The sequence below is a fragment of the Copadichromis virginalis genome, linkage group LG9 (genome assembly GCF_057382275.1).
Source record: "Copadichromis virginalis isolate Kocher_CV1m ecotype Utaka linkage group LG9, C_Virginalis_male_GT1.1, whole genome shotgun sequence".
Classification (NCBI taxonomy): domain Eukaryota; kingdom Metazoa; phylum Chordata; class Actinopteri; order Cichliformes; family Cichlidae; genus Copadichromis; species Copadichromis virginalis.
The window spans coordinates 25956701-25970026 of record NC_140626.1 but is presented as its reverse complement, the minus strand read 5'-3'; the positions used below and the strand labels follow the sequence as shown (position 1 = coordinate 25970026).

General features: G+C 43.1%; 1 protein-coding gene across 1 annotated transcript in view; it reads right to left on the bottom strand.

The window, feature by feature from the left end:
* The window catches only part of sulf1 (sulfatase 1), a 33777-nt gene extending 20710 nt beyond the window's left edge, over window positions 1-13067 (bottom strand). Inside the window, exons 1-2 of the mRNA XM_085468482.1 lie at window positions 12820-13067; window positions 236-530 (exon numbers count right to left, since the gene is read on the bottom strand). Coding sequence (XP_085324608.1) covers window positions 236-410 — 175 coding nt within the window. The 5' untranslated portion in view covers window positions 411-530; window positions 12820-13067. The remainder of the gene's footprint in view (window positions 1-235; window positions 531-12819) is intronic.
* Between the last annotated feature and the right edge of the window lie 259 nt (window positions 13068-13326).

The following is a 13326-nucleotide window of genomic DNA, read 5'->3' as shown; positions in this document are numbered from 1 at the left end:
ATTCCGGTGTGGCTTATGGCCTCTACTTAATATTTAATGTGCCAAGAAAGACTACAGAAGTCCTGATGCAAATCACCACAAAGACAAAGAAACACATTAGAACAGAGAGGATTGAAGACTGGGAAAAACACTGAATTTTAGATAAACTGTGCACTTTTTCTTTTAAATAGGGAAAAAAATTGAAGCCAAATGAAAATTTCCAGGAAGACCAGGGGTTTCTGCCAGGCAGCCTTACCCAACTCAACATCCTGGTCGTCAGTCATGATGAGGATGATGTTGGGCCGGATGTTTCTGCGGTCTCTCTGAATGCGACCTCTGAGGCCCTGAGCCCTGGTGGTGGTGAAGGCCCAGCTGCCTGGAGCCCAATCCAGCGACAGGAGGGCCAACCAGGACAGCCAGTGAATCAGCATGGTGACTGAAACAACAGGCCAGAGGATGGGTAGATGGAGGAGATTAATGGAGAGAAGGGGAGGGAGAGAACCAGCCGGGCCGCTCACTCACACTTGTGCAGCTCTTGCAGCAGTGATGGACTGTGGGGAGACAAGAGGGGGAAATGTATGGAGACATTACAACAATAAGCATGGTGGGAGGTGAAACTTTAGGGTCAGTTTTGCAGTAGTGGAAGAGAAAACTGCATTGCACCTGCAGAAAGCCAGAATCCCTGTTGGAACATTTAAGCACATTTACTTCAGGTAACTTCTGTGCAGATGGTCACAAATCACACTCAAACAGAACAGTTTATCCATAAACAGGGAAGCCAAAACAGATTGGCTTTAGCCCTTAACGGTCCAGCAAGGAAAACTTATTCAGCAGTTCAAATATATGCTGTGTGCAGATGGAAACTCCATTAATACTGAACACAAAAATCCCTCACCCTCAACTCCCTGATCTGAAAGAAAAGAAAATACTCAACTCTGTCAAAGTTAAACAAAAACAAATAAACTGAAGATCTAGAAACACAGATCTCACCTCAGAGAATCCCGCGAGTCCCCTACTTTTACAGTTTTCTCTTTATCTCTCTCTCTATCGTTTCCTGGTTTTCCACTCTTCTACCGTGTCAGAGAACACACTCGTGCACGGAAAGTCTCCATCCCTACTGGACAGCTGCTGTTTAGCTAACTGTGATGAGATTAGGCCATTGGCTGCACACCCAGAACCACTTGCCTGCATGAGCCAATTGTGGCCCCCCTTTTACCTGCCACTCAAAAGTCACCCCCTGGTGAGTCAAGCATGACACAGGGCCAGTGGGGGGAGAAAAAAGGCACTGGAGGCGGGGAGAGGGTTCCACTACATTAACTGCAACGCCACTGTCGGGAATCACAGATGACCACTGAGTCATCACTTGGCAGCCTCTTGCTCACTATAACAGTCATCATAGCTGAATGCTCCGACTAAATTCCAGTGATCAGTAAAGTAAAATGTATACTAGTACAAACCTGAGCTCAGATTTAATTCCTGTACCAATGAAAAGCCAGTCTAAAGGAATTCAAAACATTATACCGGTAGTGTTGTGCTACAAATTAAAGTTAAAATGTAATAAGAATTCAAAGATGCCTTCAAATATATATAAAATATATGTGAAAGAATGGCTTCTGCCTGTGAGATGAACCGTGATGCAGTAATAATGAGAACCTCATCACCACCTGTGAAAAAGTGCCTTGCGGACAGCAGTCCCACTGAGTGGCACCACACTGCTCCCTATTCTGGGTTAATGGCCTGAAAACAAATGGCAGGTCTATGACACCTGAGCCCGGCCAAACCCCACTGGGTGGCTCCGCCCTTACCATCATTTCCACAAAAGGCCTGTCCGAATCAGCAGAGAGTAACAACCCTAATAAATGATTTGTATCTTGATGATTTTGATCTATCGCACAGTCCAGAATGAACTAACCTGCGTTGTTCGGATGGTAGTCGAGGACGGTAAAGATTCTGTTTGGTAATTTGCATCAGGAAATTAAAACACCTACTCTAGTCGTGTATCAGATAGATGCAAATCATCTCAAACACCCAACACCTCCCAATGTTGACCCTGCTCTACTACGCTGTTTATTTCAGCTGCTTCTCCAGTTTGATGTTAGATATGATAAGCAGAGCTTCAGACAGAGCTTTAAGAGTACTTTGGTGTACTGGGTTTCAGACAAGCTGTGTCTGGACTAGCCAGCCAGCCCAGTCATCGTGACAGCCCTGTGCAAACACTGGCGCCGTTTGGACAAACACCCCTCTGGTGCGAGGTGGCAGAGTGCACAGAACCTTGCAGTGAGCTACACACACAACACAAACTACTTTACAAACACATGGTGACACGCAGAAACTCATAGACGAGCCTTTATCCCACAAAAAACACACTCTTCTGCCGTGTGGATCCAAGTCCTCCTACACAAATTGGGAACGCTTCCCATATACAAGACACATAACCCATATCTAGACAAAGCTCAAGTCTCTGTTTCTATCAGAGCTGCGGAAGACCTGACATCAGCTGTAAGCCAGTCGGCCAGCGAGTGTAATGTTAGCACCCAGCGCAAATTCAATTTTACATGCCAACGATTCCAAGCAATGGCCTCTTCTTGCATCTTAGACAAAACAGACAAGAAGGTTCATTGTGGTGTCTGATGCAAACCTTGTGGTGCTGATCTACAGTGGAGTCAATAGCTATTCTGTCTGAAATGACTGAGACCGCAGGGCTAATAAAGCGCCACACAAAACCCCCCAATAGAATGAGGGCTGTTATTATGCAGGCCCCCTCCCCTTTTTCTGGACTACCGCTCGTAGTCCATTTCACCTGATCCACTTTGCTCACTAGGCCATCTGAGGTTCACTTAGGAGCAAAAGGACTTCTACAGGTCTTGAGTCATTCGATCATCCTTCTCAAAGTGACCCATCATCAAAGAAAACCCAAGTATATGCTGGCATCATATCCTCAGTGCCCTGACTTCCTCATGCTAATGTGACATATGGAGCGTAAAGCCTCTAGAGGAAATGAGCAGCTGAGTGACAGGACATGTCAGAGTGTCGAGATAAGCAACTGCTGTTTATAAAGCAAAGATGGCAGGCTATATTGTGACCTTTAGTTCATGCAGAAAGTTTCCAATTCACTGAGCAAGAGTGAGAAAGAGGCAAAAAAGTGATTTTACTTGAATTAAAAATGTAATTTGCCCAAGGATGCTTAGGAGATATTCCTTCCATGCACCACATCGTGGTGCTTTTATCAGAATAAAACAAGTAGCCCTGCAGCAATTTCTGCCTCAGACAGGTCCACTCTACATGAAGATTTAATTTGGCTTGTTTTAAATATAGAATACATCCTGTGAGCACTCTAGAGCAGCACGGTATGCTTTATAGTTTAATATGCTCTATTTAAAATGTATAATAAAAACATCTGCTCCAGATTTGAAAGTGTGTCTAAGCTTTACAGACAGGATAGTTTAAACACCTATTTAACTACCGCTAGATGTCAGAATGAACTCCATTAGTTGTGTGTGTACAAACACACGTGTGTGTGTATTTTGTTTTGTACAAAAGCTTTACAAAGTGTTACACAGAGTTAATGGCTTCAGGCACATTCAGGGATCGGCATAAATTAGGCACTTTGTACACTTTAAATACACAAAACAATATGAATGACTTCTGATATGTGAAAGTTATTATTAGGCTTCCAAATCCATCTTCTGTTATCATCACTGATTCTTTTTTGCCTCCAGAGTTCAAATTCATGTTTCCAATTTCACGATCCCTCGCAGATCATTTTCATGTCATTTTCGCAAGCCTTTCATTTTGAATGACTCATTTATTTATGTCATGTAGCGTGATATCAGCAGAACAGGCAACTTCTATACATCTGTGGAGCGAACAAGAGGTCTTTATTACTGGACAGAGTCAGAGGACTAGGGAGCACATTGTTTCTCCTTCCTCATTGTTTTGAAGGATTAGCTCTAATGACCCTTTAAATGAGCCCTTACTGTACTCATCATGGTTAAGCTGGGGGGAGAAATATTGGGCATGGATGGGAGGAACGCAGCATGCCTAGGAGTTCAAAAGGACTGAAACAAAAAGGCCACTATGGAGTTTTCAGATGCACAGCTGCCAGATACATAAAAGATGTGCAATTTTCAGATTAATGGCAATCAACACTTTTAGCACACCTCAACACCGTACTAATCTTTGCTTTCATGAGGGTATTTTTTTCTCCTACTTGTAGAAAAACAGCTCTTTTACTTGCTTTCCTACAACACATGCAGCATTGCTCGGTAATTTGGTATGTCTATACAGACAGCTGTGCTTTGTGCATCGAGTAAAGCTGAACATAATAGAGTTGCTGCTTGTGTAGCCATGCAGGGCAGCAGTATTTGGCTGGTTGGCAGTTGTGCCCTCTTGTTAGGGCCTCAAACCACACACTGCTGCGTCCTGACCCTCCTCCGACCTGAGTGGTGTTATGGCTTTGATGGTGGCTTGTTTAACCTAACCTCAGCAACCTGAGGCTACCCACACACAGGGGTTAAGAGGTGAAAGTCTGAAGAGAGAGCGAGAGAAAAAAAAAAAGAAAACAGAGGTATGAAGGCAACAAAAGTCTTGTCTGGTTGTGATTGGCCCACATTTTCATTTCATCAATGGTCTGCATCTGGCTTAAGTCGTGTTCGTTCAGGAGCGGCAGTCTATACATTTATCAGCTGTGACTGAAAAGTAGCAGATTACCCAAGAGCGCACATGAAAGACTTCTTATGTAAAAAGGCAGGATGACAGCCGAGAGTTCGCGTATCTCTAACAGCCACATGTTTGTCCACGAGCGCATGCATGCTCACAGAGGAGGATCTTGCCCAAGTTAACACAGAGAGTTTGGAGGTGAGGGGGTTCACATTCCCAAAACAAGATGCAAGTCAAACACAAACCAGATGCCATGCTCCTCTAAAGTAAATCAGTCATTCATAAAAAGGCCTTGCTATTAAGGACAATGGCCATTTCAAAGCACCTCAAATCCCCCCTTATTCCTGTTCAGTCTCTCTCTTGCTCCCTCGCTATTTGCCTAGTCCATCTCTATGGCAGCCAAGTCACAGAGGAACAATGGAGGGGAATTATAGTCCAACAGCATAGTTTGAATTCTGTAGGCTGCTCTGCGACTGTAGGCTGCATGACTTGCAATAACAGTAAAAATCATTTAATACATAGTCATTCCTCGACCATAGGAGAACTGCTGAAAGAAAGAAATAAACATCGCAGAGTCGGGATATAAAACATGCTAAACTACAGGCTGGTCTGATTAACAGATAAAGACACAATGTTTTGCACTCCTTCTTTCAGAGAGGAAAAAATGAATAAGACGAGGACTTAGATTAATATGGAGGTTTGTCCAAATATTTCTGTAATCTGAGGGAATTCAGCTGGTCTGCTGCCATGAGGGCTGACGAGGGACTTTTATACTGAGGAGAGCCTGTGTCAGGGCCTGCTGTGCCCGGCAGGCCAAGGGCAGCGCTTGTACCCATCAAGGCCCACCCGTCAGCCACACTGAGCCGACTGAAGGGGAGTTCTGTCCCAGTACATTTACTTGGCTGTGGGTAGGCACTGGGAAAAGACTCAAACCTTGGTGTTTTCAGACTCTTAACTCCATTGATTTGTTTGACCAAAATGCCCAAGTTGGTGTAAGATTTATGCAAAAATTCCAATGAGAAAACCCAAGTGCAAAGTAGTGAAGAGAGATCACTGTTCCAGCACGTTTATGGCTACAAAACCCTTTACTGTGACAGGCACAATCAGAATCTTTGTTTTGTTCAATATTAAAAACGATAAAACTTCAGATGTTTAAGCTTCCCGTTCACTGGAATGTGGTTTGTTTGGGGTACAATGCAGGCCACTTTAATGAAGAAGAATGGCCTCAATTCAGTGAAACATGAACCTGGAGTTAGTGCATTCACAGCTATTAGTTAAACCCCACATGTTTCTCTCGGACCTGGGGAGAGACCCTTTGTAGTGCCATGGCTGTCATTCCACTCCATCAATATTATGGATGCATCTTAATGTATAATTAAATGAATCCGGGTCCAAAATACTTCAAAGTGGGAATGACTTGTGGGCCCACAAGCAGCCTATTGGAAACATGAGTGGGTTTTGAGTACATTAGGAGGTAAATGATTAAAAAACACAAAAGGTCACATTTTATTTGTGTTCCCAGTCTGACGGTGGTCTGTATTTAAACATTCATATCCTCGGCTATTTAGTTCTTTGAGTCTAAACCAAGAACTTTATGTAGGCATCCATGGCAATCACTCACACACGGCTATCATACTTTCAGTAACCGGACTGGAATTTAGAAAGTTCAAGAGGCCCGTTTCTGCCTCCATGATTTAAAATTAGTGGTAATATTTAAAATCAATATATTTTATATATAACGTTATGATGTGCTGGTGCTACACCTATTGGTAACCTCTGCTGTACCATTGTCAAAGTATATAAAACAACTGTAGGTGGAGGACGGCTGGGCAGTTTTTTCTTTCTAATCTGGTGTTTTCCTCCATGTCAGTTTAACACAGTAATTAAAACAAAGTAGTGCCACAAGTTAGCGCCTCCTTTCTCTACTGTGTTGAGCTAAGCTTAAAGAGTTCCACACATGGCACATTGCTCTGTCGAAAGAGTCTCATTAAGACTTTTGTTAATGTTCGTGTGGAAAGTCCTATTATTGTATCTGACAAATTTAGGTTAGCAAGTTAAACCAGAGACCACACCAAGTAAGCTAGCCAGGTGTTATATAATAGCATGTTATTGCCTTCGGCTTTCTTCCCCGAGGGCCTGAAGGTCGTCCTTCATCACGTCCTTATTTTAGTTTGTTTGTCTCACTGGTTTTTGGAAGCAGAGAAGAAAGTGAACAGAAGGGAAACCACTCCACTGATTTATAGTGTGATATGAAAACATGGAATCACAATCAGAGGATCAGCAACCACAGTTATATGAGCCTAAAGCAAGCATTTTCTTTTTTAAACTATTCTAAGCCATGAATGGAAACCATTAGCAACAGACGACCTCAGCTGAATGAAATAAAAACGCATTTTTTATTCCTCCAGCCACGTTCTTGTCAAAATCCACACTCCCATCAGAAACACTCTATCAGAGTACAAGTGCTCCAGAGAGTGAGAGGGAGCAGAATGAATTGCTCACTCACGGGTGGCTTTCTTGTCTCTTTGACGTGTCAAATATACCCCAGATAAATTATTTCTTTTACCACAAAAGAGAGCTATGGCAAATTGCTTCAATGGGTTTCCACTGAGGTAATTGTCAAGAATAAAGAGACTGACTTCTTTTCCATGAAATCAGCAACATGATGGCAGAGAGAGAGAAACACAGAGAGAGCCAATGCACCAAGCCTGATGGATGATTTTTGTTCCCTTATGTGAAAAGTGTGACTTTATTTTTTTCTCTTGCACTCTGTGAATACTGAAAAAGCAAAGGATTTCTAAGGTGGTGAATTTGTTTAATAGGAACAAATGAGCTACTCTGTCAATGTCCACTAGTTAGTAATTGACAATAAAAACAATTTAATGAAATCTTTGTTTAGAATATGCTAATTCATCAGAGTTTATTACATCTAGCTTCTAGACAGGTGACTGTAAATGAGTTTAATCTTAGAAAAACTGTTGTATTATAAACCCCCCTACTTCTGTGAAAGAGTGAAAAAGGTGGCAACAGTTGAGAAAGGAAACTTCTATTAAATGTAGTGCGGCTCCTGGCACATGAAACTAAACACCCCCAAAATGTGAAGCATGTGGAGGCATATTTTTTGGGAATCATAGACAAACATAGATCATGGGAACCAGCCTGTGTGACCGTGAATGTCATAAACAGACTTCTCGATGACTCAGACACACCAACATGATACCACTCATAAAAATGTATTGGACTCATTGCACCTGTGCCAGTTCAGCACTCCCCCCCTCTCACCCAATCATGCCTTTGGATATGTGTGTGTGTGAACGCCGGGTATTTGGATATCATGTACTCTGTGAGTGCGTGTCATTCACTCAAACAGAGAATGAATCACTCAGACTTGAACGCAGACAGACACGTAACCTGTAATTTGTACGCAGGGGAGATCTCCTTTCCATTGCCTCTGGCTTAGTGTGTGGCTTTCCAAAGCACGCAGCAACGTCATTTGTAATTGAATTAACTTTATCCTCTCTGGCAAAATTTCCATATTTAATTCCATTGTAAATAAAGAAATAATAAAACACGATTTCGATAAAAAGATAAATTAGCTCGCACAGCGTTGAACAGGAAGCTTACCCATCCGAATCCTTCCAGGCCTTTTACTTTTGAGCCAAAAGTAGAAGAATGCAGCCACTACATCATCCAAACATGTTCAAGAGACAGCAGACAGAATCAGCTGAAGTTGCCACGGGCAACTCGAGAAAACCAAGATGACAATAATGTGAGTCATGCCATCATAGAGCTTTTCATTATAAAGCAAGTTGCTGTTCAAACACTTTAAAGATGCAGCCATTCTGCATCCACACGGCCGAGTCGTGTTGATCAAATAAGGTCAAACAGGACTGGAGGCGACCAGCAGAACACGGCCAAGTCCTCGCATATAAGCGCTTGTGCGTGTACGTACACAGAGGCAGAGGAGGGGAGAGCGCTGGCAGAAGCTGAATGTGTTTGCTCGCTCCAGGGGAGAAGGAAAGAAAGGGAGCAGAAGAGCTGAAACAAACGCATGCTGGCTTCTATTAGTCGAGCTGTAGAGCGCAATGAAGGGGTGAGGAAACATATTCATTCCCTCTGCCTCCTCCCCACCCAACAACATCCCCCCCAACCCTCCCACCCCATTATATCCATTCTGGAAAGGCGGCGGATGAAAGGGGCAACCCCCCAGTGGCAGCACTTCTCCCTCCAAACTTTCGCCGACGCATTCTGACGGCTGCTTAATTGTACGTGATACAGGCAGGATCCTTTCTCTTTCAAATCTAAAACAGATTGCTTCTCCCTGGGGAGGAGGATTATTGGACAAGAGAAATGACAAAGCAGGGACTGTCCAGCCCTCTGGGAGGTGGAGGACAGAGGGGGTGAGCTCGTGCATAGTGTGCTTATGTGTGTAAATAGCTTTTCTGTGTTTGTCTTTTGTCCTGCAAGAAGATTATGTTTGTACCCATGTGTTTCAAAAGTGCACACATTATCCAACCTCCCTGCATCTTTTTCCACTTTAAAACTCTCTCTTTCGTCCCCTCTTTATCACACATTCACACCTCCCTTTCTCTGATCTTGGCCTCTCCTTTATCTTATCCCGCTTCCACTTCCCCCTCTGTGGCTCTCTTGACCTGGCTTTCTCTTTCTCACTCTAAAGTCCATGCTGCATCTACGTGCAGTGACATCTGAACAAACGCTGCTGTGAACATTACAGAAAAAGCATTAAAACCTTCTCTCTCTCAGTCTCCCTCTCTCACCAAGGATTTACCCATTAAAGTGCACTTTTAGCCACCATTAGCAAACCCGCATTTACCCCTGTTGTGTAAATTCTCAGGCCACAATTGCACGGGCTGTCTGGGGTCATTCCTGGCTTTTGTGTCGCTGAACCACCTACTGAACATTTTCTTCATAAAACACATCTTTCCTTTTTGACTAGTCATCAAGGCAGAGGCTCGAGACAAAGGGGATGAGAGCCATAGAAAACAGTAAAGTACTGAATGTGTGTCTGGATTGCTGCTCCTTTTACGGTGTCCTAAATACCACATCAAAGGTTGGAGGGATAAGGAATTCCCTCCAATAATGAGATGGATGTAATGTTTGCATGCCCTGACCTCTCTCATTCAAATAGCAAGCTGAACAAACATATGGGGTGCTATCATGAGCTCCCAAATACCGCCTAAAAGATTTCTTTTGAGATAGGTGCCTAAAATAAAAAAATAAAAAAAAAAGACTTAATTTAACGTGCACTTTGCAAATGGATCAAAACTCCATAACAATGTTTGATCAGTAAGGTCAACAAAGGAACTGGGAAAGTGGCTGACTCATCTAAAGATAGCCTTTCTGGATCCCACATAAATAAAAGCATGCCAAATGCTCACTGTTCAAATGCTGGTCATTTGCAGTGATAGGACTGTGCAATCTACACAAGCGCTACTATGCAATCAGGCTAGTATGAGGAACACTATCATTAAGTTGAAGAGATAAACAAGTTCTGGAGGAGAGAGGGTGGTTTAGGAAATCTTTTCTTAACATGCTCACACACACACAAGAGAACACACACAAACTACAGTTATACAGCACTGCTCTCTGTACTTTCCAGGGAAAAAGGGGAAAAACTAAACTAGTGTCATTCCACTGGACTTCAAAGCAAAGATGTCTCAATCCAATTAAACTGATTAAGTGCTACTTGATTCAAAATAATTATTCAATACTAGAACCTGTGTCACCACAATCCCAACTAAACTCTTTTTTAAAATAAATGACAGAATTCAGACATCTGACTCCTGTCACATAGGATCAAGTTCACAAAGCAATGCAGCATGATGAATGAGTCAGAATAGTGGCACAAAAATAACGCCATAAAAGCTCATCTAACATGGTTCTGATTTGGAGGAAGAAGTAAGGATAGAAAAGCTAAAAATACTGAGCACTCACCTGAAAGCATCTCCCCACACGCACACACACAAATGGAGAAACTTGGATCAGTATGACATTACATGTGCCTCTTTTCTCCAAAGTGACTTCCCACAGGAGCGTTACCTAAAAGTTTAAAACTGTGTTTGCATCCCGTTTAAACAGAATCTTGTTCAGTCTATTAGACTAACACACATATATGCATATTTGAGCCATTTCCACTTCCTGCAGTAATCACTCTTCCATGAATGTGTTGGCCCTGTTCATGATGAGATGGCATGCGTGTCTGGGAAATCTCTGATCCACTGCTGGTATTTAAACAGACGCACGCACGTTTGGTAGCATTCGCTTACACCCAGTCTCTCGGCATGCTTATCAGAAGAACAAATTAGCTCACTGAATACTTTCACACACATAGAGAGACACACGCACATACATCCGCAAGCAGATCTGAATGATGGCAAAGCGACTACTGGAACAACGTTTGTCTTGGCAAGCGCCTACCCCCCAGAATGTAATTATTTGCAGCAGCTGCTCATGCGCTTGTTTGTACCACAGTTAAGCTAGAAACTGTTTAAAGGATCTATCTTCTTTTCTGCGCTGGCAATAAGGCACGGCGTTTTAAAGCAGTCCAAAGCTGCTTTGCTGTGTTCCGAGTAAGTTAATCAGAATATTGAGTCTAAGCGTTGCTTGCGGATCAGTCTTGTCAGTAGCGAAAGTTTCAAGTTAAAGTTCCCCATCATTCTCCAGCCTCGCATTCAGTAATACACATGGACACTGCCAAAGTGTTGAAATGTAAGTCAGCCAGTCTACTCAAAGAACTAGATTTGAATGGGACCACAGTAAAATTTTGCCATCTAGGTCAAAAGGATAAATTCCCTGGTTTTTGCGGACTTGTAGGTGAGCACAGTGATCCAGTACACATTAAAGTCAAACCGTTCACTTGGATGGACTTCAACAATGTACCACACACACAGCAGACAGGGGCAAAATGTACTCCACATTTGGATTTTTTCTTTATTAAGAAGCTTACTCAGTTTCACTCAGTGTCCCTAATAAAATTTAAGACTGCAAAAGCAACGACAGTCGGTCATGTCTCCAGCTGATTGATTCTAACAATCAGCTCATACAAACAACTCTACAGGTCTTAAAGCAGTACTAATCACTACCTGTTGGTGGTTGTGTTAAATACTTCGAGCAACAAGCAGGAAGTGTAGCTACGGCTGGTTTACAAAGGTAAACACAAATTCACACAGCAGCAGCTTTCACCCATACAACCTTCTCTCCTCTCAGCCCAGCTGCTGTTCACACAACTTTTCACAGCTGCACAGTCTCCATTTGCAAATGCCTCATACACACACACACACACACACATAATGCCTGCAGCAAGGCATAAATACTATACATCATATTCCCACATCACTGGCAAGTTTCGCTTCTCACTTGACTTGAGCTAAATAGCTAAAGTGAGGTGCACATTCCCAGCGTCTCTCCCTCTCTGCTGAGCTTTGACAGTTTGTCCGGAAAGAACTCTTCAGCAGCTCATCCATTTAGCGCATACTGACACGATCTGCCAGAGGTGCACTCTGAATGAGATTTATGAAAAAAACTTATCTGGCCTGAAGTGAAGGAACATTAAATGCCACGCTGATTTATGGAAATGTAGAAAAAAAAAAGTGTCTTCATTTGCTATTACAGAAAAGGAAAACAATTTAAACTCAGTACTGGATTTCTGTATGATAAAAAAAAAAAGACACAATTAAAATAAGAACATGATAAAATACAACCTGTAATCTTTTATAGATTGCACCATACTGACAGTTACATACTTTTAAGTGAGAGAGCAGTTTAAAATGTAATGGAGCTACCTTTCACGCTCATATAATCGGTTTCGGAAAATGAAAAATGAACTGATGAACGCTCATGTTTTGGGGGAAAAAATGACATTAATGGAATGTGCTGCCTTCTAATCCCTTGAGACGGAGGAATTTGCGACCGAGGGAATTCCTGTCATTCACAGGGAAAACTATGAGATCCTGCACACACTGAGCTGCTGTACGGGCAGCACAGACAGGCTGCAGGAACAGCGCAGCTCACAAGTCCAGACTTACTGAGTTATACCTGACTCCTGAACTGTAATGTGAATCAGAAATTTACTGCTAAATGAACAACAACATGCACGCTCTGCAAAAGAACTGGAAACCTGACAAAAAAAGAAGTGAAAGAGTAAAAAAAGTTGTACAGTACCTGGAAGGCAGGAGAGAAAAGTGCTGGCTGACTGAGAGGCAAGGATACGATTGCTCTCAGTTTTATCCCCACGCTTCTTGACCAGATCTGCCTTTGCTCATGGAGGGGTTTGTATCTTCGTGCTGGGACTTGGTTTCAAGAGTAGGGGGGACCACACAGCTCCTGGAAGACAACCTCTCTCCTCTAATCCTCTCCCCAGTGTGATGACACTCTCTAACCTCGACCATCTGTTGAAACACGTCCCAAAGCAGTCAGCACCACGCTGTGTCAAGAACCCCACTCCCCTGCCCAATCACAGACCGGCTGCTGGGTGGCTCCTCGCTGCCAGGAGGCAGGGACAAGGACACAGCACAGCGCAGAGGGAGACACACACACACGCACAGTCGGTCACACCACTGCCTCCACCCCACACTCACACAGACACTCTACGAGATGAGAGCAAGAAAACCCCCCAGTCATCGTAACCTGAGAGGCAGAGTAGGATGGGGAGAGTGAGTGGAGGAGGAA